Source organism: Asterias rubens, chromosome 6 (assembly GCF_902459465.1).
Source record: "Asterias rubens chromosome 6, eAstRub1.3, whole genome shotgun sequence".
NCBI classification, from domain to species: domain Eukaryota; kingdom Metazoa; phylum Echinodermata; class Asteroidea; order Forcipulatida; family Asteriidae; genus Asterias; species Asterias rubens.
This window is the reverse complement of record NC_047067.1, coordinates 3,323,301-3,351,290: the sequence shown is the minus strand read 5'-3', so window position 1 is coordinate 3,351,290 and position 27,990 is coordinate 3,323,301. Positions and strand designations below refer to the sequence as shown.

At 40.4% G+C, this 27,990-nt stretch overlaps 1 protein-coding gene across 2 annotated transcripts; it reads left to right on the top strand.

The window, feature by feature from the left end:
* The first annotated feature begins 11 nt into the window (after nucleotides 1-11).
* Nucleotides 12-27,990, top strand: LOC117291396 (tyrosine-protein phosphatase non-receptor type 23-like). 2 transcript variants are annotated; one of them, XM_033773050.1, is made up of 25 exons: nucleotides 12-182; nucleotides 1,181-1,255; nucleotides 1,902-2,029; nucleotides 2,245-2,371; nucleotides 3,304-3,435; nucleotides 5,761-5,976; nucleotides 6,658-6,762; nucleotides 7,780-7,918; nucleotides 8,756-8,936; nucleotides 9,576-9,721; nucleotides 10,991-11,082; nucleotides 12,012-12,219; nucleotides 13,309-13,469; nucleotides 14,043-14,194; nucleotides 14,382-14,578; nucleotides 15,351-18,107; nucleotides 18,588-19,165; nucleotides 19,899-19,995; nucleotides 20,831-21,033; nucleotides 21,736-21,926; nucleotides 22,557-22,661; nucleotides 23,113-23,251; nucleotides 23,690-23,750; nucleotides 25,083-25,097; nucleotides 26,232-26,308. In XM_033773050.1, exons 1-24 carry the CDS (start codon nucleotides 96-98, stop codon nucleotides 25,091-25,093), a joined length of 6,288 nt encoding a protein of 2,095 aa, XP_033628941.1. In that variant the 5' UTR covers nucleotides 12-95; the 3' UTR covers nucleotides 25,094-25,097; nucleotides 26,232-26,308. The 2 variants fall into 2 exon arrangements, with proteins under 2 accessions (XP_033628941.1, XP_033628940.1); XM_033773049.1 differs by lacking the exon at nucleotides 25,083-25,097 and having other exon boundaries at nucleotides 26,232-27,990.

Sequence of the window (27,990 nt, the reverse complement as noted above, 5' to 3'; positions counted from 1 at the left end):
TGATTCACAGTTGATGTTGTCCTTTCATGTCATTATGTCAATTTGGTTTACACAGAATTTCCTCAAAATATCGTCGTGAGCAGTGACACTGTAAAATGGAGGCCGTTCCTCGGATGTGTATGTTAAGTTTGGAGTTAAAATGGAGTCTGGAAAAGGTAGAATTTGGTCCGATTCTGAAACAGGTAAGTAAGATCATTGTACTTTTTACTCACAAAAAAGGTTTGGCTGACTTTCATTTCAGAGAATGATAAAGCAGATTATAATTTTTATGTCATGTTATGTATGGCATGTATTGTTATGTATGATCAGGGAGGTAACTGGTTTGATATATTTTGACCCGAGTGATAACTATTCATTTAAATACAGATGTCAATTGGTAGGCCTAATTATTATACAACATTTTTACACTACACCTGACACAGTAAAAAAGGTAATGAAGCAATGCAATGAATCAACAAATTGTTTCAAAATTCAGGTCTGTAAGTGTAAATTTATGATATCTTTTCCGCTACTCGTATTTGTCAATGCCTGTTCAGCATCTACACAAGGGCGCGGCTGCCCACGGTGGATGGTATTACTATGTATACTAAAGAAAACCCCCAATCCTCATCCAAAATTTGATCCTTTCTTTTAAACTACACAACAAACAAGTGCCCGAATGAATATCCGGTCAAGAACGAACCCACTTAGTGTGAAGGAAGTTATATGATGAAAGGTTGACGCCTGTGTGTCTGTGCGAGTTTACCCTGTGGTAGCATGGCACTTGGTTAGCCCACCTTGGTGAGCTGTTTTGATGGCTCTCTTTCAATATTGGTCTTATCACATTCACCATTGCATTGGTGAGACCCATGTTAAAATAGGGCCATATAATAAATAACAGCTCGATAGGCATTTGGTGACGTCAACCGTACATTATTATGCAAACAAGGAAACCTGTCTATTATGCCTGAGGCTTTTTCTCAACACCAACACTTCTCTAAAAAGAGACTAAATATTAATATTATGCTTGTAGTTGTACCAACAAGTTTACTATTTAAAGTAACCTTATCATCCACGCAAGCTTCAAACATCACTGACCATCATATTAATCTTAATTAACAATAAGAAAGTTATACATGCTGTAGACTCGACCTAAGAGCTGTTTTTAATATGATATTAAATTTGTCTATTTTCTTTACAGTACATTCAGAATCACTACATGGAAGACGCCAATAAGTACAATGATGAAATTAAGCAGATTGATCAACTTAGAGTGGTGAGTAATTGATCATAGTATATTAAATAGTTTATGCAGATCTTATATAAAAAGCGCTTTATCACAATCAAGAGGGGCATCTCAAAGCACTCAAGTTTTTTTGAATGATCAAAACATGAGCAACTTATTTACCATGTGACAGTTTACAAGATTTTTTGTTACCAATCTGCAGCCATTTATACAAAAAACATCGGTCGAGTAAAGCCCGGTTCATACTTCCTGCGAATGCGAATGCAAAGCAAATTTGACGCAGCGATATTCGCAAGTGAGTAGAGCAGAGGGCAACTGCTGCGAATTGTTCGTTGCAAATTTGTGACGTCAACATTTGCTTCGCATTCGCATTCGCAGGAAGTATGAACCTGGCTTTAGCGTGGTGATTACTTTCCTCACCTTCCAACTCAAGGACACTGGTTCGAATCACGCCGGGGGCACTATGTGGCCTGTGTTTTCAGTTAGAACTGACATCAAAGGTTTTTCCCTGGAATAATTCTCTGGGTTAGCCAACTTTTAAAACTGATGCTTCATGTCTTGTTTTCTCTCCATTGGGTTATTTCAAGTTAAGTGACTAAGTTCGCTTTTCTGAAAGTCCTTGGCTTAACAACCAGAATAAATGAAATGATATGAAAATTGTTGTATCTTCCAACAGAATGCCACAAATGTGACCAGAGACTTCAACGGAATAAGCACCCTGAAGAAATACTACGGCCAACTTCATCTGCTCACAAGTAGATTCCCAATAACGGATGGTGGGGAAGCTGCACCTGTCTTCACATGGTAAGAATGAGTCCAAGAAAGATGAAATTGTAACAATTGTCGAGAGAAATATTTCAATTTTTTAGTCGCCTTGAATTTGTGGTAAAAACCCACACGACCGAATGACTATAATTTTGTTTTGCAAGACCAAAATTAAAATGGAAAAAACTGTTTTTGTTTGAAGATTTATCCCTCTTTTCTGTCTGGGTGTGAACTGCTTTTGTTTTTTCTGACAGGATTGACACATTCCATGAGGAGCCGTTCTCTCACGCAGATGCCACTTTTGACCAAGCTTGCATCTTGTATAATCTTGGAGTCCTCCACTCTATCTTGGGTGCCAAAGAGTCACGAGGGACGGAGGAGGTCAGTAGTACAAGACATCTTTTCAGGTTCTGGGTTCGAATCCCAGTCGGGTTGGTTGTAATCCTTGTGTCCTTGAGGGCAATGCTGTGGCTCTACTCCACAATCGCCTTCTCTTAGACTGTGCAAGTCTCACGCGTATTCAAAGTGCCAAGTTTGTCTCCTTGAATTATTACGTGTGGTGAATGTGCACAACACATGTAGTTCTATTTACACAACCCATGCAGTTGAATGGTTTAGAATGGTTGGTCAATTATTTTACTGGAAATGGTACCAATGGTAGGAGGGTTAATCCGGTTATTGTTATTACAGGTTGTAAAAATGCCATGTTACACAGGCAAATTTTTACAGGCTACCTGGAGGCAACCAACTGCACTGCATGCCAAAACAACTATTGTTGTACAATAGAAATTATTCTAACACTATCTCACTGTCCTTGAAAAGTTATGTGTGGAAATTAACATACAAATGCATTTTTTTCTCAGAAACTTACTGAAACTGGATGCCAGTAAATTGCTTGGTGTTACACGACCATTATGTTTGAATGATCTTAATATGAGCTTGCACCTGACTACATAAAGGCTTTTCTCAAGATAAAGCAGGAAAACTGCTCGCTTCGATCTGGCTCCTTGCCTTTCCTAGTTCGTTCCCAGGACTAGACAGCTTAATACAGTGAATGGGCCTTTTCACACATTGGTCCTGTTCTCTGGAACCAACTACCCAATTCCATCCGAGCATTGCTTCTTTGGAGACTTTCAAAACAGAACTGAGACACTGCGCTTTACAATAGGCATGATGTGTCTAGTTGCTTAGCAATCATTTTTCACAATATTTAATCATTGTACATCCATTTCATCTATTCCTGATGCGTCAAGAGTTATGTATTTTAGAGTGTGCTCTTTACAAATCCATTTGATATTATCTTTTTATTTCAGGAGATGAAGGTTGCCTGCACCCATTTCCAGTGTGCAGCCGGTGCCTTTGGTTATCTTAAGGATCACTTTCAGAGTTACATGAGTCCAGACATCTCATTTGATCTGATGACCATCTACATCAACCTTATGCTGGTAGGACCTCTCTCATAGCTTCACGATTATCTCTGAACAGTTTTGTGAAAATATCTTGGCCCAATTTCATGGCTTAGCCTACCGTAAGCAAAGAATTGGCGCTTACGGAAGCAGGAAATATTGTGTCTTTCATTTTGCTCTGTGTAAGCAGAGGTTTAAACAAGTATTACTGCTTAGAGTTCCTCAGTTAGCGGAAATTGTCTGCCTACCATTTTTGAAATTAATGAAACTTAATTGTAAGCAAATTTCTGAGCTTAATGTGCAGAAAAATTTGTTAAGGTGTGAACGTATTTCACAGGTTAGTATGTGACTGCTATCCAGCTCACAGGTTAGTATGTGACTGCTATCCAGCTCACAGGTTAGTATGTGACTGCTATCCAGCTCACAGGTTAGTATGTGACTGCTATCCAGCTCACTGGTTAGTATGGGACTGCTATCCAGCTCACAGGTTAGTATGTGACTGCTATCCAGCTCACAGGTTAGTATGTGACTGCTATCCAGCTCACAGGTTAGTATGTGACTGCTATCCAGCTCACAGGTTAGTATGTGACTGCTACCCAGCTCACAGGTTAGTATGTGACTGCTATCCAGCTCACTGGTTAGTATGTGACTGCTATCCAGCTCACTGGTTAGTATGGGACTGCTATCCAGCTCACAGGTTAGTACATGTATGTGACTGCTATCCAGCTCACAGGTTAGTATGTGACTGCTATCCAGCTCACAGGTTAGTATGTGACTGCTATCCAGCTCACAGGTTAGTATGTGACTGCTATCCAGCTCACAGGTTAGTATGTGACTGCTATCCAGCTCACAGGTTAGTATGTGACTGCTATCCAGCTCACTGGTTAGTATGTAACTGTTATCCAGCTCACAGGTTAGTATGTGACTGCTATCCAGCTTACAGGTTAGTATGTGACTGCTATCCAGCTCACAGGTTAGTATGTGACCGCTATCCAGCTCACAGGTTAGTATGTGACTGCTATCCAGCTCACAGGTTAGTATGTGACTGCTTTCCAGCTCACAGGTTAGTATGTGACTGCTATCCAGCTCACAGGTTAGTATGTGACCGCTATCCAGCTCACAGGTTAGTATGTGACTGATATCCAGCTCACAGGTTAGTATGTGACTGCTTTCCAGCTCACAGGTTAGTATGTGACTACTATCCAGCTCACAGGTTAGTATGTGACTGCTATCCAGCTCACAGGTTAGTATGTGACTGCTTTCCAGCTCACAGGTTAGTATGTGACTACTATCCAGCTCACAGGTTAGTATGTGACTGCTATCCAGCTCACAGGTTAGTATGTGACTGCTATCCAGCTCACAGGTTAGTATGTGACTGCTATCCAGCTCACAGATTAGTATGTGACTGCTATCCAGCTCACAGGTTAGTATGTGACCGCTATCCAGCTCACTGGTTAGTATGTGACTGCTATCCAGCTCACAGGTTAGTATGTGACTGCTATCCAGCTCACAGATTAGTATGTGACTGCTATCCAGCTCACAGGTTAGTATGTGACTGCTTTCCAGCTCACAGGTTAGTATGTGACTGCTATCCAGCTCAGTGTTCAGCAAGATTTTCTGCTTTTTCAGTTGTGAGAAACTGGGCCATAGTATACACATAATGAATGTTTATGAGTGCAATGGTGCGAATATGTTCATGAGTTGAAAGATGGAATGTTCTATTCAACGAGGCGGAGCCGAGTTGAATGGAACATTCCAGCTTTCAACGAATGAACATATTCGCACCATTGCACGAATGAAAAACATTCATTATTTGTTTTATATAACATCCAAGTAGAACTTTGTCATTTTGATTGAAAGAAACAACTTTCAAAACAAACAATTTCAACTGTAGAAGCCGAATGCTAGTAATTTTACTATGCCTTCTTGCAGTAACACCTGCTGCGTTACCAAAGACACGCGCACGCAGTGATGTTTTTACTCAGCTTTTTCGTTCCATCCGAAAAGTACCATTGCACGCTGGCAGCGTGCCAGCGTGCAATGGTACTTTTCGGATGGAACGAAAAAGCACGGCGAGTGACTCAGCGTGCAATGGTACTTTTATTTGCTATCACGTGACGGACAATCCTCCAATCAAATGGCAAGGATCTGCTTAGGTGTTATATAATAGCTGCTATCCATGCAACTATTGAGGTAGCTATTTCTCACAATGTTTCATACATGTACTATCACCAGCCCTCTTTTACTTATTTCGAAGTAAGTTTGTATGCTTACAATGTTTTTGAGCAATTACCAATAGTGTCTAGTGTCTTTAAACAGAACACTACGCTCATTAAACTTGTTGAATTCTTTGAATTGATTCAGGGTCAAGCTCAGGAGTGTCTACTAGAGAAATCCATGCAGGATAATCGCAAGAGTTCCCTGGTATCCCGCATTAGTATGCAGGTTATAGATTACTACCGGCTAGCTTTAAGAGGGTTGGAGGACAGTAACATCAGCAGTCTGATGGGATCAAGACGTAGTAAGACATGGAAGAAGACTCTTCAAGTTAAGATCAGCCATTTCCTCAGTGTGGCATATGTGAGTTGCGACCATATTTAATTCAAAGACACCATGATATAGCTCTTTTCAAACAACTCTATTCCCCGAGTTGCCCCCGGGGAATAACGTCCGGCCAATTCACACTATGACCGCTGTACCCCCGGTCTGCCCCGGCAAACAGGCATACAGGGAATAGCCAGCCCTGCTGTGGAGTAGGGGTAAGCGGTAAAACCCTGGATAATCTTGAAACAAGCAAACGGAACCCTGTGTTATAGGGAGACAGTGTGAATGCACGTCGAGGTAATGTTGGTCCTCCTATTTTGTCAAGTCAGAAGCAGTTAAATATTTGTTCAATGATTGTTTTTATTGAGGCCCTTCAAACATGCAGAGCTGAAAAACAAGTTCTTCATCCCAGACCTGGGGCCAATTTCATAGAGCTGCTGCTTAAGCAAACAATTTGCTTAAGCACGAAAATAGCTCGCTTATTTTACACATGTTACTGGCCAAAATTTCATGCCATATACATTGCTTGTGACTGGTATTTAGCTGTTGTTTACATAGCATAACAATTGAGTGGAGTCTTGGCCGGTAATCTGATTTTACTAAGAAAGGATTTTATTGCTTAAGCAAAATTTTGTGCTTAAGCAGCTCTATGAAATTGGGCCCTGTATATGGAGCACTTTTTGAGTCTTACCATTAATGGTGTGTATTTCTATGCAGACTTATATGAGCAACCAAGCGTTTGAGCAGCAGAAACACGGAGAAAGAGTTTGTTGGCTGCAGCAAGCCTCAGACAGACACAACGAAGCCATGAAAATGTCAAAGGTGAGTTCTATCCTACAACTTCTTTTGTACAATAACTTTGTTTCTTTTGTACAATAAATAACTAAGGCTAATAATTAGTAACAATAATGGACATCTGTAGTGGGCCATATCTGTCAGAAAGACACTCCTGGCACATAGAAAAAGAACTCTGCTGATTACGGCGTTTAAAACCAAGCTTGAACACGTGTGTTTTTGAGTTAGTTTTTAAGCTGGAGGGAGTCTTAACTAGTCGGAGTTTGATAAAAATCTGTTTTATGAATTTAGGAAGGAGAAGCACACTGTATTTTGTTTCTAGCGTTCGTTGGTTTGAAGTATATTTGGAAGTAAGAACAAAAACAATAATTTTCATTAAAATACAAATGAGGACACAGACCCCTTCCTGTCAGCACCAGGTCAAATGGCATATCTGGGTCAAAGGGCAAAGGTTGAGACCTATGTATACCTGTTTGAGTGTTCTCGTTTGTTAAAATGGTGATTGAAGAAATTAATGATATTGATTAAGCTCAATATATTTTGTTTTATTGATTTACTGATTTAATATTAACCATTTTCATGGACATTGAATTTTCCATATTGATTAATTTCAAACTAATTATTTTTATATTGACTTATTTCACATTTGTTTTGATCGATGATCTTGATTTTATATAAATGTCATCATGGTTTATTTCAGAATGATTTGATTAAATTAATTATGATTTTCTTTAAAGCCATTGGACACTTTCGATAAACAGTATTGTCCAAAGCTCACACTTCGTGTATCACAACTTCTATATAAAATAGCAAACCTGTGAAAATTTAGGCTCAATCGGTCATCGGAGTCGGGAGATAATAACGGGAAAACCCACCCTTGTTTCCGCACGTTTCGCCAGGTCATGACATGTTCAAAAAGTCTGTAAACCCTGTACGTTAGTTGTAAATCTGTGAACTTTAATTTTTATTTCTGTACCGAAAGTGTCCAATGGCTTTAAGATTGATTATCTTAAGATAGATAACTTTGATTTTGACTGTTTTCAGGGAGTGCATGATACTATCCTACAAGCTCTTAACTTCACCAAAGATGTGGTAGTGGGGAAATTTCAGGCTGCCAAGAAAGACAACGAGTTTGTTTATCACGAAGCTGTGCCGGTGTTTGAGAATATTCCAGAGATCAAAGGTAACGATAATAATATGAATAAGGTTTTATTGTCACATGTAGAATATAACTGTTCAGTGAAATGCATTTTGGTTTGGTGTCATCAGAGCTTTGTGTCATCTTCACTATGCCATGATGCCATTGAGCGCGAAATTCCCGTTTATAAGAAAATCTGGTTAACAGATTACCAACTAAATTACAATGTATTGGACTGGCGTTGTCACTGGTGACTTTTGCTAAGCAAAGTAGTGTTTTTTGTATTTGTAATTAAATAGTTTGATAAAATTTGTCTTGGTGTGAGCAACATGAATCCAAGGAAACTCCACAAATATTGGCTGAAAGCAAACAGTATCCATTTAACCTCCTTATATAAAGTGTAACCCTGTTCAGCCCCAGAAGTAGGTGGCAATGTGCCCCTGGTGGCAGTTGATTTGTGTATACCGGTAGTGCCCAAATTAGTGAAAGTGGCCCTCCTGCCTTTTGATTTAAGGCAATCTCTCATTAAAAAAAAAAAACCAAAACAACCTCAAGATTATTGCACTACAAAAGATGACTTATAATTTAGTAGAGTTGGACTTGGACCTACAACCTCCGGATTATGACATGTCTTAAAGCCATTGGACACCTTCGGTAAACAGTATTCGCTGTGACATGACATGTGTTTGAAATAAATCCGTAATTCTCGCTATCGAGAATTGATATTGTTTTAAAGTTTTCTCGATAAGTAAAGCATTTCATGGTATAATATGTCAAGAGGAGTCTTTCACCATTACCTTCTGTAAACCCTGTAAATTATTTGTAAATCTGTGAACTTTTTTCTTTAAAGATGATTTATGATTTCTAATGAATATTTTAAAGGTGCATCTCTAGTCAAAGCTCTGTCATTCCAGCCGTATGATGAGAGTATCTCGGGACCAGACATCTTCAAGAAACTGGTCCCGATGGAAGCTCATGAAGCCTCATCGCTATACAGCGAGGAGAAAGCCAAGTTGTTGCGGAGGATAGGGGATGATATGGAGCAAAAGACAAAACACCTGGAGTAAGCACTGTACTTTTATTTAAGTTCTCCCCATGCACAAACGTGGGTACTTTGCTGACGGTGTTCCTGGCTGGATTGGCAGCATATTGCGCCACAGCACCTTGTAAACCATTACATTGTGCTTAAGGATTAGGTCTTATATTATCTCAAAAATCGCCCCCACTCCTTGCAGTAATAATACCTGGCGCTTTGTATCCTTTGGCAAAAGGCGCTTTATAAATACGGTTATTATTATTATTATTATGATACCACCGAGTTGCGTCCTGACACGCAAACATTTCGGCCAAAACACAGACAAAAAATAAAAAAAAAATTGTTGCCATTTCACAAAAAACATGGAGAGAAAACCAAATAGAATGTTCCAGATTGCACAATAAGGCTTTTGAAACCAAGATAAACACTAAGAAGAAAACATTCCAAAGACCTTGTTTGAATGCAGAGCACTCATCGGGGTGCATTGGCATATATGTCTTAAAAGCTTTCAGAAAGTAAAACCATGTCTCTCAAAAAAATAAAGTGACACGGAATTCCACAAAAAATTTGACATCAGAGAATCAGATATCCAACTGTGTGGAGAAGGGATATAGATTTTTGTAAAGTTAAACATTGCTTATGTGAATGTTGATTGAATTCCTGCAGACAGTTCATGGCATCTTTGCAACTGGACCAGCTAAAGCTGAACGCATCGGAAGAACCAGAGAGACTCCCACAAGCCTTACTAGAAGTGTGTGCTGCCCTCAGTGTCAAGAATGACCCAATTAAAAAGCTTGTTAGCTGCATGCAAGGTTTGTAAAGAAACAAGAACTGTTGGAAAGAGATGAATTTTTTATTAATAATAACTTGTTCTTATATAGCCAGGGTTCGAAATTAGCGGTCGCCCGGTCGCCAAATGCGAGTGAAAATAGCGGCGGGCGAGTGAAAACCCTTTCTCACTAGCCCGCCGGGCGAGTCAAATAATTACTCATTGTCACATTTAAAAGAGGGTTCAGTGGCAAAATCCCACAGAAAACTTTTACTAAAGCTTTTAAAATAGTAAGTTCGACATACTTGCTAGATTTAAATTGGCTGTGATCGGGACCTGAATTGCTGTCGTTCGTTTCAGAAAACACGTACAATCAAATGAAAACAAGATGCACAAACCAGTACACGAGTATCCTCACAGTGACCGCTCACTGGTTCGTGCAGTGTATGTACATGTACATGTATATCACACACACATCACACACAGTCGTAACACAGAGTAACAAATTGCCGCACGTTGTGCAGAATGATTGTAGACTGTGCACAATGTACAGCCTTGGAGAAATTCTAATAACATGGACAACTTTTGCCAACAGAGGGCGTTGCGTGGCAAAGTTCATTGAATTATTTCGCGATGTGCGTTGTTGACTGATCGTTGATTCATGAAGATTTTGTTGCAAACGGAGTCCAAAACATGTTCAAATCAACAAACCCCCTAACCACAAAGTCATTAAAGTTGTTGTTGATGGAAAAGGGATAATTTAAGGTAAAAATTAAGATATAACATCCTCCAAAAACGCTAAGGGCTTCACTTTCGTTTTGTTTTGGTTTTTTTTTTTCGTTTTGAAAATTTTGTGTATAAATACATGCGGGCTAGTGAAAAAACTTGCAGGCGATCAAGAATTTTGGTTGACTCGACCGGCGGGCGATTGAAAAAAAGAGTTAAGGGAAACCCCTGATAGCGCAATTGCCCTGGTCATTGGACCAATATTATTACTTTAATCTTTCTCAGCTCCCTTGGGAGTATACAGCCTTGGGCTGCCATGGCTCAGCAAGGCTTTTTCAAACACAATACCAACCTCTACCCTCACAGGTACCCATTTATAACCCTGCGTGAAAAGAAGCAATTATAGTAAAGCAACTTGCTCAAGGACACAAGTGTCACGACCGGGATTCGAACCCACACTCTGATGAATGAACCACCTGAGTTTGAATTTGATGCTCTAAACCTGCTTGGAGACCTTCAATCTAAAAAAGTTGATTTATGAAAGAAGAGTTTTTTGGAATGATTTTATTTCCTCCTATCTTGACAGAGTTATCGAATGTCGTTCTTGACGTTGATTGCGACGTCAAAGAAACCCAAGAGCTCCTTGATGAAGAGGACAAACAAGACGCTGATTTCCAGGTATGTTTACATCTTCGTTTTGGTTTTTATTTATTTATTACACACCCGACAGAACAATTTGCGCCAATAACAGGTTGGATAGGAAAAGAGATGAAATATTAAGTTTTTGATGCAGGAGGAAAACCCCAAATGGGGATACCCCTGAAATCTGGGACTCAAAACCCAATCCACACTGCTGATCAGAAAAACCAGAGCTTGAGTCCGATGCTCTTAGCCACTAGGCCACGACATGCCAAAATAAGCAGGATTAAAGTCATAGACTGTACATGTGACATGGTATTTTGGCTGGTAACCTATAGTATGCATAATTTGGGTGAGCCTATCTTCTTTTTGTGCTTAAGCAGCTCTATGAAATTGGTTCCCGTCTAAAATGTTTTATTTTATAATAGTGGGGAAAAAAAGACGGTCACATGTCTTGTCCTGCTTCATATATGCAGGTTTTCAAGGTTTAGATTTGTTGTGTCTGTTTTCATTTGTTTGTTTTTGGTTCTACTGCGTCTTCACACCCAGCAGGGTGGATATGTGTGCATTACAAGTCTTCAGCCTTTATTGTTATTACTATTATTATTCTTATTATTATGGGTGGCACGGTTGGCTTGTGCGTAAAGCGCTCGCCTCACACCAAGGTGACCCTGGTTCGATTCCCGGTCGGGGCCATATGTGAGTTGAGTTGTGCGTTGGTTCTCTGCTGTGCCACGAGGGTTTTCCAGACTATCCGGTTTTCCTCCCTCAGGAAAAAAATCAAACACTTTCAAACTTGGCTGTGCTCCGTGGTCTTAATGGGTTGATGCGGCTGGAAGCTGAATGCGCCCTTGCATGCCTGCTTCTCGAACACGTTGTAGCCGCGTCCTTCGCAATTCAGCTCTAGCTGCGAGTAAGGACGATTCGCCCCCCAAGTTATTATTATTACTATTGTTATTATATGACAGAAACAATTTGGAAAGCAACCCAGCAGCAGTAAGGTAATGACTGAGATCCAACATGAGTTTGGTAAATACAAGGAAGGACATAGCAAGGCAAGCAAGTCTAATGAGGAGCTGCATAAAGCTATGGAGGTTCATATTGGGAATATACGTGTACTAGCTGGACCACTGGAAGAGATTCAAGCAGCGCTACCATCACTCAAGAATTCTATCAGTAAGAATTCATTTTTAATTTTTTAAATTTTGTTCTAGGGCAATAAGCCTTTTTGAGGTATGGCGGACATGATACGAGTGCACTGTTTGGTTTGGGTGAATACACACTAATTTTTCCCAAATCTCATGTTGCTGCTGCATTGTGTCCGCCATATCTCAAAAAGGCTTACTACAAGAAAGTACATACCTACTCAAAATAGTATCAACGTTAAACAGAGATAACAGATTAAAAAAAAACATAGGAAGGGGCAAGTGAACTAGCTAGAGCCCGATGGATTGCCCAAAAGCAAAAAAGTTGTTTTGTAAAGGCTCTGAAATTTTTCTCCTGAAGACGAGCAGAGTATATTATTCAATGACTAAACCGGTTCTTTTCAGAGCCAATGCTGCCTCAAAAGAGAACTATTACATGGTTGTAACCGCTAGTTTACTATTATATATAGTTTGTTCTCATTATCCACACCATGCAAAGCTTGAAACATCACGTGCTTGCCTGTAAATTGCCCCATCTGACATTGCCTATTATTGTTAGTTGAGGTGTTCCATTTCAAATTGAAAAAGTTATAGAGTCTTAAAGGCAGTGGACACTATTGGTAATTACTCAAAATAATTATCATCATAAAACCTTTCTTGATTACGAGTAATGGGGAGAGGTTGATGGTATAAAACATTGTGAGAAACAGCTTCCTTTTGAAGTGACGTAGTTTTTGAGAAAGAAGTAATTTTTCACAAATTAGATTTCGAGACCTCAAGTTTAGAATTTGAGGTCTCGAAATCAAGCATCAGAAAGCACACAACTTTGTGTGACAAGGGTGTTTTTTCTTTCATTATTATCTCGCAAACTCGACGACCGATTGAGCTCAAATTTTCACAGGTTTGTTATTTTATGCATATGTTGAGATACACCAAGTGAGAAGACTGGTCTTTGACAATTACCAATAGTGTCCACTGTCTTTAAGCAACTAGTTGTATCAAATGGAGAAAGGCAAATTCATTAAAGGCCACAATTAGTCTCACTTATTGAAAGACTGGCAGCAATAACACTGTCCGCATTCCCACAACTAAATTAATTGTTGACTTCATGTCCGTGCAGCTCCTGAAGATAAAGAAGCAGAGTCTAAACTGATCATGCTCATTAACAAAGTGGAGGAAATGAAGAACCAACGAACGACCCTGGAGGCTCAGCTGAGGGAACAGCTGCGCAAGGATGACATCACTAGCAGGATTGTGACTACAGAGGGCGCTAACTTAAAGGTTGTATGTCCAACCATAACAACATTAACATATACTCCCGTCTGATCAGAAGTTCTTTCTATTTTGATTTACAAGCTCACATATAACAATCAAGATCAAATACAAGTTATTTGTAAATTTGAAATAGAGCCGCAAATCTCTCAAAAATGCTGATGTATGTAAAAAAAAAATTACAGTCCATTGCAAAGCTAAGAATTTTTTAAAGTTTGGAGTTTGTGTAAAAAAAAACACCTAATTTGTTTTCCTTTTTTTTTGTTAATGAACTCTGCTCACTTCTCTATGGTTTTAACTAAAACTTATGTGGCAACCCTTCATTTTCCAATTTGGCATCTTTATGTTATTTAATGATCTCCCTTTCGACATCCAAACGTTTAAACATTTTCAAGAAGAGACTCAAGATCACTTGTACTCTAAAGCATTTTCTGTACAATTTCTATACATACATTCATGTCAAAATGCCTTTTAACTAATTGTTTCATCGATACCTGTGCTGTATAAATTGTTTTGATTGATTGATTGATTGATTGATTGATTGTCAGGTCTCATTTGTTTATCACGTGGTTTGTTTTGTAGGAGATGTTTGGAGATGAGCTACAGAAGCACAATGGTCATGTGACGTACATTGAGCAGAATCTTGCAGCTCAAGAGAACATCCTGAAAGCGTTGACCGAAGCCAATGCTGCATATGCTGATACTAGAAAGATGACTGCTGAACTCACAAAGAAGTAAGATTTCATATCCAAGAAAGAAACAAATTTGTAATAAAAAACCCAAATCTGTTATAAGCCCCGTTTTGAGGAATAATCTAGTTCTATCTAAAAAAAAATCTTTTTGAATCAGTGAGCTTCCAGATTAAAGCTATGAGTGTTTTCCAAAATAGTTACAAAACCTGTATTTTGTCTTTAAAAACAGACGTGGAGACAGGATAGATGAGTTGATAACCTCTTGTACGGTTTACGACGACCTCTTAGCCAAGTCTCACAAGGGAATTGATTTCTATAAGAAGCTTCAGATTGGAGTGCAGAAACTCCTCCAAAGAACCCAAGCCGTGGTCCAGAAAAATCAGGAAGATCGAATCAATAAGATGGAGAGGTTCAAACCCAAACCAGGTAGGGCTAGCAAAATGATAAATCAGTGGATGGTTCATCTAATTTATTTTCAGTTGTCTATTTATGAATGTGTGTAATTGTTTCGTGAATTGCATGTATGCAAAGCAATTTTCCTCCACGGTAGGACCTTCAAAGATGAAATTGAGTTAAATTGAATAGATAACAGGTTTAGTGGTTCAAGTTTAATGACAATGACAATGAGACAATAATGATGACAACAATGACAATGAGACAGTAACAATAAGACAATGGGACAATTACAATGAGACACTGGCAATGACAATGAGACAGTAACAATAAGACAATGGGACAATTACAATGAGACACTGGCAATGACAATCAATGAGACAATGACTATGGGACAATGACTATATGACAATGAGACAGAGACAATGAGACAATGACAATGAGACATTGGCCAGGAGGATGACACAGTATTTTGTTTCCATGTAGGGGCTCAACTGAGACAAAGAGAATTTAAAAATGACTTCTTATAAATACCGTATGATCTGCATACTAGTTTGAAGTCTTCAATTCCTTGAACAAGGGGAAGAGCTTAGATAATACAGTTACAATACTACAAAGGCTACTCTGTTTGTAAACATTTTATACGGGCCAATACCTTGCAATGTGTATGTGGTAAAAAATAACTCTTTAAAGCCACTGCGATAAAGCACTTTATAAACAGCGGTATTGGAAGGGCAGATCGAAATGTTTAGTAATAAACCACAAGGCAATAAATATTGGAATTTGTTTCAATTAAACCCCACAGTTCCTACAAGACCAACTGCACCAAAGCCACTATCTGCTGTTGATCCAACACCCGCTGGACCAAGGCTATCAGACTTCTGGAAACCCAAGTCAGCCAAGGCAGGAGTAGGTGACATTCCTCCATCAGCCATGATGTCTGGTCCAGGATCCCTGGAACGTCATTCAAGTTTTGGAGGAGCTCCGACAGCAGCAGTTCCTCCTCAAGGTGTGGCAAGACATTCAAGTTTTGACTCTGCCCCTTCATCATTGGGCAATCAAGGACTGCCGGGACAGCCTGCTAGGTTTGGACAGCTTGGAGGCGGCTCGGTTCAGCCAGGAGGTTATGACCAATCTAGAATGCACTCAATATCTCCATCTGCACCGATGCAGCAACCTGGTGGCCAATCACAGCCCCAACAGCCTATGATGTCACAGCCATCCAGCCTATCACAGCAGCAACCGATGATGTCACAGCCAGGCAGCCACTCCCAGCAGCAGCAGCCCATGATGTCACAACCTGGCATCCAGTCACAACAACAGCAGCCCATGATGTCACAACCTGGCATCCAGTCACAACAACAGCAGCCCATGATGTCACGACCTGGCAACCAATTACAACAGCAACCCTCTCAGACACCGATGGCCTCGCAGCCTGATGTCCAGCAACGGATAATATCCCAGCAGAGCCAGCAGCCAGTGATGCCTAACAGCAGACCTCAAATGCCGCCACCTATGGTTCCGCAAACTGTCGATCAGCCTCAGGCTCAACAGTCAAACCCAAATCTCTATCACCCTCAGCTGATGCAGGCCATGCATTCACAACAACAACAACAGACATACACAGTAGCCAGCTCGAATTCACGTCAAAATATCCCTCAGCCCTCGGTTCCTCCATCTAATGCCTCAAGTACCCTCCAACCTCATAGTAGCTTTCAAACCATTGGCATGCAGGCACAGCCTCATGCATCAACAGCCATGGTCAGCAGTATCACTGCCCCCATCTCATCGCCAATCACTCAAATACAGGGCCATCAGGTACCTCCACAGGGCCACCAGGTGGCTCCACAGCATCAGGTGCCTCCACAGCACCAGGTGCCTCCACAGGGCCATCAGGTACCTCCACAGGGCCACCAGGTGGCTCCACAGGACCAGGTGCCTCCACAGCACCAGGTGCCTCCACAGGGCCACCAGGTGCCTCCACAGGGCCACCAGGTGCCTCCACAGGGCCACCAGGTGCCTCCACAGGGCCACCAGGTGCCTCCACAGGGCCACCAGGTGCCTCCACAGGGCCACCAGGTGCCTCCACAGGGCCACCAGGTGCCTCCACAGCCTCCACAGCACCAGGTGCCTCCACAGGGCCACCAGGTACCTCCACAAGGTCACCAGGTACCTCTACAAGGCCACCAGGTTCCTCCACAGGGCCATCAGGTACCTCCACAGGGCCACCAGGTGCCTCCACAAGTCCACCAGGTACCGCCTCAAGGCCACCAGGTGCCTCCACAACACCAGGTGCCTCCACAGGGACATCAGGTGCCTCCACAGGGTCAACAGGTACCTCCACCACAAGGCCACCAGGTGCCTCCACAAGGCCATCAGGTGCCTCAACAGGGCCATCAGGTACCTCAACCACAAGGCCATCAGGTACCTCCACAAGGACACCAGGTACCTTCACAAGTCCATCAGCAACAGTTTGGAACATCTCAGCCTGTCCCCCGATCCCAGCCTCCTGAGATCCCGCAAGCCAATACTTACCCTCAGCAGCCAAATATCCCACCACAAGGTAGTCCCTCACATTTGCCATATATGGTGCAGCAACCTCAGCAGCCTATACAACCTTCAGGCCAACCTCAGCCTAGACATCCCAGTGGGCCTCAGCAGCACACCTCCGGTCCCATGAATTTTCAGCAAGGTGGAGTGCCACAACCTAGTATGCCAAGGTTTCAGAATCAGCCACCAAACCCCCAGGTCAATCGAACACCCACCGCAAGTCCTCAACACAGGCCGGTACAAGCTTACCAACAACCTGGAGCTCCTGGTCAACCAAGTCCTCATCAAGTGGGACAGCCACAGTTTGGTCAAGTCAAACCCAACCAGCAGACACCAACAGCTAGTCCACAGCATAGGCCTACTCAACCAGGACAAAGCTTCACTCAAGGATCTCAGCAACCAGGATTTAGACAGGCAGTTCCCCAGCATCAAACCCATCATCAACAACAACCTTTCAATCAAGCTAGATATGAAACACCCAGTTCTCAAGGAAGCCCAGTCAGACAAACTCCCCAAAACTTTCCTCAAGGTCAAGGGCAGCAGGGGTCCTACATGCAAGGTCAACCACAACATCAAGCTTTCCCTGGACAAGCTCAGCCTCCACGCAATCAACAAGCCACCTACAACACTGGGGGAATGCAACCAGTCAACAGTGGACAACAGTCTGGTTACGTGGGACAACCTCCCAACTCAGCTGGACAGTCCGGTCCTCCAAGGATGGTACAGCCACCACCTCCCCAAAGCCAGCTCTACCAACAGTCTGTAGGACAGGCCTGGCCTCAGACCCAACCAGGATCAATACCACAGCAACCAAACTCAAATCAACTGCAGCAACAGGCTTCTCCAGGACACCCACTCCAACAGCCTTACAGACCACAATCGCAGCCTCAGCAAGGTAGTCAGTTTCCAGTAGCTCCTGCAAATCAGTTACCACCTCAAAGATTCAGCCAGACTAATCAGGCGATGCCACAGCCTGGTATGAACCAATCAAATCAAAGGATTTCACCTGCAGGTAAGAATCAACCTGTTAATAATAATATAAATAGTAATGAACAATTGTTATATAGTGCACAATTACAATGAAGTCTCAAAGCGCTTTTGGAAAGGGAAAGAGTGAAAACAAGAACGGTTGAAAATTTACTGAAAATACAGAAAGAACTACAACGTACATAAACTAAATAAGCGAGTGAGAAGATTTTACGAGCCAGACTAAGGTTTTAAGTAGGGGCAATAGTCACGGATAAATCCTTTGAGATATTGAGGAGCTATACCATGTTGGCACTTGAATGTCTTTACTAGGAGTTTGAAAACTATTCTCTGGTTAACCTATGACACTTGTATTTAATCAACCCAATCAAAGAATGTTATACCCCTGTAGTAAACCCAGCTGTGCTACCCAGAATGAATCAACCCAATCAAAACATCCCTGATTCAAGACAAAATCAAGGAAATCCAATGCATCCAACTCAAAGTGCTTCTGTTTCTTATCCAGGAGGCCCTCCGAACCAGCCATTCCAACAGCCATCAAAGCCCCCTCTGAACCAGGTACAGCAGGTGAACAAAGCGTTGAAGGAGGAGCAGGGACGCTTGCCACAGCCCTCGTTGCAACCAGTCAAGATAGAACCTAGTGCCTGTGATCTTCTCTCGACGAGCCCTGACAACGAGCAGAAATCTCTTGGGCAGCCGCTCGTACCAGAAACACAACCCTCCGAGACAGCGTCCGAGGAGGGGGACCTCTCCGAGACCCAACCCGCCGCACAGCCCCAGTCGTCCAGTGAGGCAGCACTTTCTGGTATTTTCATACAATCTGGAACTCCAGGAGCTCCTGGTAAACCATCGGATTCTCCAGATGCAATCTCCCGTTCCGTGGTTACCCCTCCCATCAGCAAACCAGCGACACCAGAGGGCTACTCTGTCGCAACACGCCCCTTCCCAAAGATCAAAGATCCGTACGATGACAAGCCGACGCTGGAGAAGTTTATTGAGGAGGTTGAGAGGTTTGAGAAGCATGTTGATGGTCTTGGAAAGCAGATGCTGAGTGGACCAATAGTATTGGATGGACTGTGGAAGGTTAGTATCAAACAATTTTATAAAGCCTGTAAGCACAAAAACTTGCTCAGCAAAGAGAAATCTTGCTTAGCAGAGAATGGTTACCAGTTGAACTTCCATCAAGTTTACCATGTTACTTTGTGTTACATTGTTTATACTGGTGCTCTACTCAAATTTGCTAAGCAGTATTTTCTGCTAAACAGCGTTATGAAATTGGGCCAAGATTAAATATTCAAGCATAGTGGTTTCAAGAGTCCTAAAATTGTTCCAAGGCCAATCTGCATGTTATAGCGTAACATTTAACATTTGACTTCTGGATAAAATTTATAATTACACCTGCAACCACACGACATGAGAAACTTAAGACTTTTATCTAAATTAAGACAAATTCATAGTTGGTTTAATACCTGTAGTTTTTTTCGAATGTTATACAAGTTTTGAATCAAGTTGAAATCTGGCCCGGGAAAAGTCCACTTTTCACCTTATATTTTGTGATAATGCACAAACAAAATATATTTAATATTTGTTTTATAAATATGCCTCTGAAGAAGGTCCGGTTTGGATCGAAAGCTAAGGCCATCTACCCTACTCATTAATATTTGTTTTTTATGTATACTTTTTTTTTACATGATTTGCCCCTGTACCACACTGTACAAACAATGTATTCTGACAACAAAAATGTGTGAACTAAGGTAACGCTTGTAAAATTATTTTAACAAGTTACGGATTTATGTCATTGTTTTTCAATTCTTAGGAATTAACTGAGGCTCAAGACCGGGATACCAGGCAATACTCCATCGCTGTGGCACGGTGCTACTCCATCAAGAACCGGTACCCAGACTCCATGCCATGTAAGAAACAACACTAACCCTAACATTACCCTTCACAATCCTTATCGCCTTCAAAATCCAAGTGTGTGGTTTGGTCTCTGTGGAACTGAGGACTAAACTAGTAAACTAATCATGCTTTACTCATGCTATATCATCGTAATAAGAGTCCAACAGTTTGGATGTTGAGCTTTTTATTAAAAAAGTTCACGATGAACCTAAATCCAATAGAAAAATTCACGGTGAACCTAACCCAATATCATGGTATTGAACCAAAAAGAAAATGTTTTTCATAAGAGATGTTAATTTTTGCATCGGGGATAAAGAACATTAATTTTGGTTTTTACCTATATACACCAATGTGTGTAAGCACTGTATACTCAGTACTTTCCCGAGTCCTGTGAAAAAAAATATCACAGGCAAGTTACTCGGGGGGGATTCGAACCCACGACCCGTGCAATTCTAAAGCAGTGTCTTATTAACTAGACTACCGAGGTTGCCCGGTAGCTAGAGGCAGTTCGAATCCTATGTTTTGGCAGCGGGTACCCCAATGATGTAAAGAGATATTAAATTTGCATCAGGGATAAAGAATATTAATATTGGTTTTTACCCAAATGTATCTCGTTGATTGTTACTGCATTGTTATATCCCAAAGTCAAACATATTTCTTGACTGACAATGCCTCTGTTGATAACGTGTATTTGTGATGGGTCAAACACGTTCGATTTATGACACTTTTGAGTACATAATGTATAAAACACTTACAGTGCAGCCTTCGCACTGAAATAGTTAATAATAAATGCTGTAATGTTTTTAGATTCTTTTCTGTTTATCATTGCATGTTGTTGTTGTTTTATAGATGATCATAACAGAGTGAAGTTACATACAGGGAAAGATGATTACATCAACGCAAGCTTCATCAATGATCTATCTCCTGCGTCACCGCCATTCATCGCGACTCAAGCTCCGTTGCCAACCACTTATAACGACTTCTGGCTTATGGTCTATGAGCAACAGGTGTCTCTGATTGCTATGCTGGTTTCTCAGGCACCCACCGCTAAGGTGAGTGCAATAACAACAGTTCAATATTGGAAGTGATTTATGTATGAATCGTTTCTCAGATTTCTTAAAGGAACATTACAGAATTGGTTTTGCTAGCAAAATATTTGCCGGCAGTGTAAGCAATTTATGTAATCCACCATATACATAAACTGACAAACCTGTGGAAGTTTGAGATTGATCGGCCATCTGGGTCGCGAGAGAACAGTGAAAAAACGATTACAGATTTTGCATAGCATCGTTGCCGAACAAAAATTAATAAAATGCTCCCAGAGCGATCAACTCTAAACGCGAAAATAGATTATTTATTTCTCATCAAATATGAAATTTCAGACAGAAATATTTCAAGGGATGTTTTCAACTATCATCATCATTAGACAGTGTAAGTTTTATGTAAATATATGATCTTCACGATTTTTGTTCTTACCAATTCTGTAATGTTCCTTTAAGGTTCATGTTCTTTCACAAATGCTATGGCCAGAGATGCGGTTGGTATTTGCTTTCATCTCCCTACATTGATGGATTTGACGTTCTTGTGAGAATACTGTGACTCATGAAAAATGTTCGCAACAAGTGGACGGACGTCTAACATTTTTATCCCTGTAAATTGAAAGGCAAGGTTCCAAAGACTGCTTTAAAAATAGGCATAAGTCTTAGCAGTTTATATCCAACTGATGTTTTCTTGATCTATTTGCCACTTTACAGAGTAAAGCTGAATTCAATCAGTACTGGCCAGAAGACCGCGGTCAAGTCAAGACGTACGGATCCATCCTAATCAGTATGCAGAGCCAACGATCTACGGACTATCACACCGAGAGAACATTTCATCTGATTCATAAGGAAACCAGACAGGAGAGAACAGTCTTTCAGCTGCAGTTTACTTCCTGGCCAGAATTGTAAGTTTGAAGTTTGGTGTATTGGGGCCGTAAGAGAGAATGTATGTATATTTCCAGAAAGATTGTCAAAGTTTTTGAATTATAAGACCCATTGATGTAACACCTTGTAAGGGTTAAGAATGTGCTCAGAGGGCCCACATTTAGCAGCCACTGCCAGAAACATCAGGGCAAACCCTTTCTGTTAGCGATAAGTGAAATAGGTTTCTTTTACGTACATTACACAACTCACAGAACCAGCAGCTTTACGTTCCATCCAAACGACAAAACAATGTGTGCTTTGCACAACACACAGGACACACGACTTCCCATCGGAAGCACGAAGCAACAACTGTTATGCCTTGCTTAAGAACACAAGTGTCAAGACTGGGACTCAAACCCACACTCTGCTGATCAAAAACACCAGAGCTTGAATCCGGTGGAGTAGACCTCGCATCCACGACGCACCATCTGTAATGACTACCATTTATGCTTCAACTCCCAACGAGCGAGATAGAGAGTGCTAGACCTGAGTCACAGCCACAAGAAGATCCTAGAATTATGTGCATTCACTGTTACATCATAGCTCCAATAGATGTTGTGTTTGATGTTATTCTAAGAATAATTTACATTTTTTTTTTTTTATTAAACTAGCGGTGTGCCAAATAAACCAACCGATGTTTTACAGTTCATAAGTGAAGTGAACAGTTATTACAAGCAGCAGAGAAGTCCAAGCACTCCAATTGTCGTACACTGCAAGTAAGTACAAGAAGTGGCTAGAAATATTGTGATACTATCGTGTGAACCAAATGTTTTTGTATTCGGCAACGTTTCAAAAGTGTACAGTTTTTTTTTTGAGACACCCTGTACAGTCTATTGTCCTTATAATAAGTTGACTGGGACTGGTCAAATTATCTCTGTAAAACGGGAACATTGCTATATGATTTGAGTTTACCCTTACACCGAACTCTGTAACCACTGTATACTCGGTACTTTCTAAAGTTCTGTTGAGTGACTTGTCAAAATATTTTTTAATTTTTTTTTTAGCATTAGTATTATAGGGGTTGTGCTGTATGGTTTATTGTGTTATATGGTTTATTGTGTTATATTGGCTATCTATATGGCTCGTTGATCCATTAAAAGACTGTGACATTTTGCCCCACTTTATCACAACAAAGAAGTTTTAAAAAGTTTTCTGTTTGTTTTTCAGTTCTGGAGTCGGGCGAACGGGGAGCTTCTGTCTGATTTACTCGGCTGTCCAAGAGATTATGTGCGCAGGAGGAGTTGTTGATATTCCAAGACAGGTCAAGACATTGAGACAACAGAGAAGAGGGATGGTAGCTGAGAAGGTAAATTATCTTACAACCCTGACCACCCCTGCACCTTGTCCCTTCCCCCTACCCATGCCCCTGCTCCTTAACATTCATAGACAGATTAAGACATTGAGGCAACAGAGGAGAGGATGGTAGCCGAGAAGGTAAATTATCTTCTAAATCCTCAAAATTAAATTCTGAGGTCTCAAAATCAAACTAAAATGTTTTAGTGAGAAATAACTTCTTTCTCGAAAACGACGTTACTTCAGAGGGAGCAGTTTCTAACGATTTTTTTATGCTATCAACATCGCTCCATTGATCGCTAACAAGTAAGTTTTTTTGCTAACAATTATTTTGAGCACTTACCAATAGTATCCAGTGACTTTAAATCTTTAATTGAGATACAGAAAGATTATTGAGTTTGATTAAAACCACTAATATATTATTTGATTCCCCCCCCCCCTTTTTATTTAGGAGCAACTCAAGTTTTCGTACATAGCAGTCATGTGCTTCGCTCAGCAGGTTCTTTCAAAACGTAAGTCAAACAAGATTTGTTGTTTACATGATTCTTGTATAAAAAAAAACAACAAAAAAACAAAAACAAAGGGGAGTTAATTACAGAAGCTCAGAAGCCTGAGAAAAATTTAAGCTGAAGACCTAACAGTAAATGTATGTATTCCTTGATGAACAATATGGGTTCTTTAATATTCACTTCTTACTAGCCATATTGAGCTAGATTTGATCAATTTTGGGGACCCAATTTCATAGAGCTGCCTTATCGGAGCTTAAGTTCAGTAAAATTATGCTTGCCAATAAGGTTACCAGCCAAAATACCATTCCTCTTGTACAATTTGTGTCTGGTATCCTGATCATTTGTGCTTGGCAGAAAATATCTAAGCCATAACTGCTGCTTAAGCAGCTAAGTGAGGTTGGGCCCTGGTGCACTGACTTACTCAGTAAAAAATTAATGTACAATGTGTGTGTGTATCAGTCTAAATTCAACCTTTTTGATACACTTTTTACAGCCCAAATCACCCAATCCACCCAATCCAAGGCAAAACGTGTCCTTTTTAGTCACACCATTACTCCACTATAACTTTTTTACAGATGTACATGAAGTAATGTAATATTTTTTTAAATTCTGCTTTTCATGTAATTTATATATATTTGTATAGGCTTTGTGGCTTGTAGTGTTTTTTGTCTGTTTTATGGTAGATAATAATTTTAAGTAAATTTTGTAAATTTGTTGTATAAAAGGCCGAAATGAATTTCCCATCGTGGATAATATAGTAAATTGAATTGAATCACATTTAAAAAAAAAAACATGCAAAACTTTTTTCTGAGTCTTTGAGGAAACATTTTTGGAGCATGGCAGAAATTCAAAATTAAAGCTCATCACTCAAATTCAAGAAACTTTGTGTTTAGTTTATAATCAATTCTGTATCATACCTTTACTCCACTATAACTTTTTTACAGATGAACATGAAATAATGTAATATTTTTTCAAGTGCTACAGGCTCAGTGCAAAATTTATGCTGTGAGTTATGCTTTCTTATTTGTTCATAGCTGCAATTGAACTAATAATGTCAAACTCTGTTTCAGCTCTCAAATTTATTGATTTGCATGTAACAATTTAACATAATTAGTTTTCGGAGCCTACTGGCCGAAAGTTGTTTTGTTAAAAAAATACTAAAAATCCTGCTCTCTGAATTTTAAGCATAATACTTTAACTGTCCAGCTGAAAGAGTAGAGATTATGGAATAACAAAATTTCTTAGGATGACTGAATTTGTATGTCACATTTATTGCGATTGATTATTGTTTAACTTTTTGTTATCCCAACCTTTTCTTCCTTGTTTGTTTTGTAGTCAGCTCTTAACAAGGTACCGTTTGTGCAATGTCGTCAGTCGTAGCCACTTGTTCAAATAGGTTCATGTATTGTTTACTATCCCCAACATGCATGGCCTATGGCCTACAGAGGGAGCTGTTTGGAAAATGCTCTCATAACTTTCTCTGTGTCCAAATGTATTGCACTGATGAGAACATCCTGTCTAACTCCTTGTATACACAATGCATAAATTAGTTCAAAGTCTCCCTTCATCAAAAGGGGGCAGACTAATTGCCCTCCCACCTTCATTTCGGTTACAATGATGTGAGTCAAAAAGCAAGATGTTGGTAGTATGATCAAAGTCTAGAAGTTAGGATTGTCTAGAAGTTGGATGAGGGTTGGTCCAGTGTGTTGTTGTTAACTCAAAAATGTATAGAATAGTTGACCACTTGTTTCTGTAAATGTAAACAGATGTACATGTACATGTATGTACGCTAAAAGAAGGATCAATGCGTACAGAAAACGTTTGTTTCAGATGTTAGTATTGTCTTGTGTTACCTTGCGCTCCTTTGAATTTCTAGAGGAAAACCTGGCTAAATAGTTCTGTTAAGTTGCTGTTACTATGGTCATAGGATCTGCATTCTAATCTGACTTAATAAATGAAAATGTCATGTTGTGAAGACTTTTTGTTTTATTTCTTGTCGCTGACTGAAACTGTTTTTGAGCAAGTTTAGCTTGAACTAGAATGAGTAACACTTTGTGTTGTGTATTTTTGTTAGATGCATGAAGAGAATTATGTCAATGTGCACCTTCCATAACTGTGTTTGAGGAATTCTCACATGGCCATTGTTGCCCACTAGAGGGCCACGATACTTGTTAATTCAGCACTTACACTTTGTCAATAAATGCCATCATTGTGTGTGTGATCGTATAAACAAGTTGTCTAATGTGAAGAAGAGTAAGTGGTTTTGAGGTCGTTGCAGGTTTCAGTCATCCTGAGAAATGATGAGCTTCTAAAAAGAAACAGTACATTAAAAAAAGGTTTATAATTTGTTTTTATAAAAATAAAAACCAGTCCAGCAAGAGCGTATTTGTGTAAAGACTAGACAAGTTCCAAGTCCAGGTAATGTGGAGGATGTATGATATGAACTTGTTTGTAATTTACTTTATTTACCTCCATTTACTGCAGGAGGTATATCCACCAAGCCCTCGATGACCTCACCCCACGTCGACCAGAAACACCCTCAGCGACTGACCTCATTTGATGCCATCATGGGCGTCGACTCAGTCACTAGTCTCCAGACAAGGATCTCCAAAATGTCTGTCAGGAGTGTGAGTCTAGAGTCGGTGCCTGCGGTGGAGGCTACCTCCCAAGATGCCCTCATAGACCCCGGGTCGTTGTCGCCTGTTTGCGACGACGAGGTACTACCTCATGGAGGTAACGAGGCTGATGGTGACCCAGCTCTAGAGGTATTTAATAATATGACCTCTCCACCAACAACTCAAACAGACACAACAAACGGACTCATTCTAAACCTTTCAGATATCCAGTGTGCCGATACCGAGCAGACTTCATCCAATGTTGCCATGGTGACACAAGCCCCGCCCTCTCTAGTGGAGTTCACTAAATCCAATCTGACTGATTTTAGTGTGAACGCCCAGCACTTCATCCCGGATGTAGTGGAGTCAAGTCAGCAAGAAGGCGGGGAACCAAACCAGGGGTCTGAGAGCACCGATGGGTCCTTGCCTTCAATCTTAGCCGACCTTACACCACAGAACTTCAGCATCAAAGGAATGAGTAAACAGCGGGTCTCTAAAGCGGACTTTTACAGCAAGAAAAGCAGTATAGGAGCGGGGAGTTCAGAAGCTGACCCCCTAAGCTCACTAGATCCTCTATGGACGATAAAAAACAAAGAGGACACGGAAAGTGCTCCCTAGCTAATAAAGTTTTGAAATATTTTATGATGAGGATGAGGAAGGTTCTTATGTAATTATTATTTACACCATGAACAGATAAAACATGTTAGTTGTGATTGCACTGCAGCTTGTATTTAAAAAAAAACTATATAGCTTGCATTCACAAATTTAAAAAAGTGTTCTTTTGCTCTCACGAAATACACACATTTTATAGTAAATTATTGCTATTACTGTGCCTTCAAGATGCGACGTCGGCCACAGCTATGGCTAGATCAGCCACAGCTATGGCTAGAACAGCCACAGCTATGGCTAGATCAGCCACAGCTATGGCTAGATCAGCCACAGCTATGGCTAGATCAGCCACACCTGCCTCTTCTTGAACACTTTGCAGACGCGCTTATCCAGCCAAAGTTGGTGTTTCGGACAAGGCCGAAGCTTAGACCAAATCATCACCTGAATAACATGTATTTGTTCTGTAAACTTTGTTGTAAAAGCATTAAGCAATGTTACACTCGCCAGCAATCTGTCTTGTATGTATCAACCTGTATGTGCAGTCGTTAATTGGAGACTAATTGTTTAATGTTTAATTTTTTAGACATGAAATTTATGTATCGTTTTGGGGGCTAAAACTTCACTTTAACAGTGAAACATTTTGCTGAAGCGTTCACAAAGTATGAATTTTATAGAAATCTCACGAAATGTACAGATTGGATTATTAATCTTGGAGCAAAGTTGAGTATATTATTTGCAGTCGTAGAATTAAACCAAATATGGAAAAAATAATATGTTCAGAAATTGATTTGACCTCACCGGACATTTTTTGGGAAAATTAAGTTTGTTTTAACTCTTTTAATTGGCATTTATCACATTATTCCGATCGACCATTTATTTCAGATATCTGATTGAGCCTAAATTAAAGCATGTGTTCTGTACATAAATACATTTTTCTACGTCATGTGTAAATATTCATCGCATATTCAAATCAATAAACTGTAATTACATGTATGATCAAACCCTACAATACCCCATAA

Excerpts from the sequence above, each read along its gene's own strand:
- LOC117291396 (XM_033773049.1), top strand. The coding sequence starts at position 96 with ATGGAGGCCGTTCCTCGGATGTGTATGTTAAGTTTGGAGTTAAAATGG. Across the intron at positions 1,256-1,901 it reads AGATTGATCAACTTAGAGTG|AATGCCACAAATGTGACCAG; the intron begins GTGAGTAATTGA and ends ATCTTCCAACAG. Across the intron at positions 5,977-6,657 it reads ATTTCCTCAGTGTGGCATAT|ACTTATATGAGCAACCAAGC; the intron begins GTGAGTTGCGAC and ends ATTTCTATGCAG.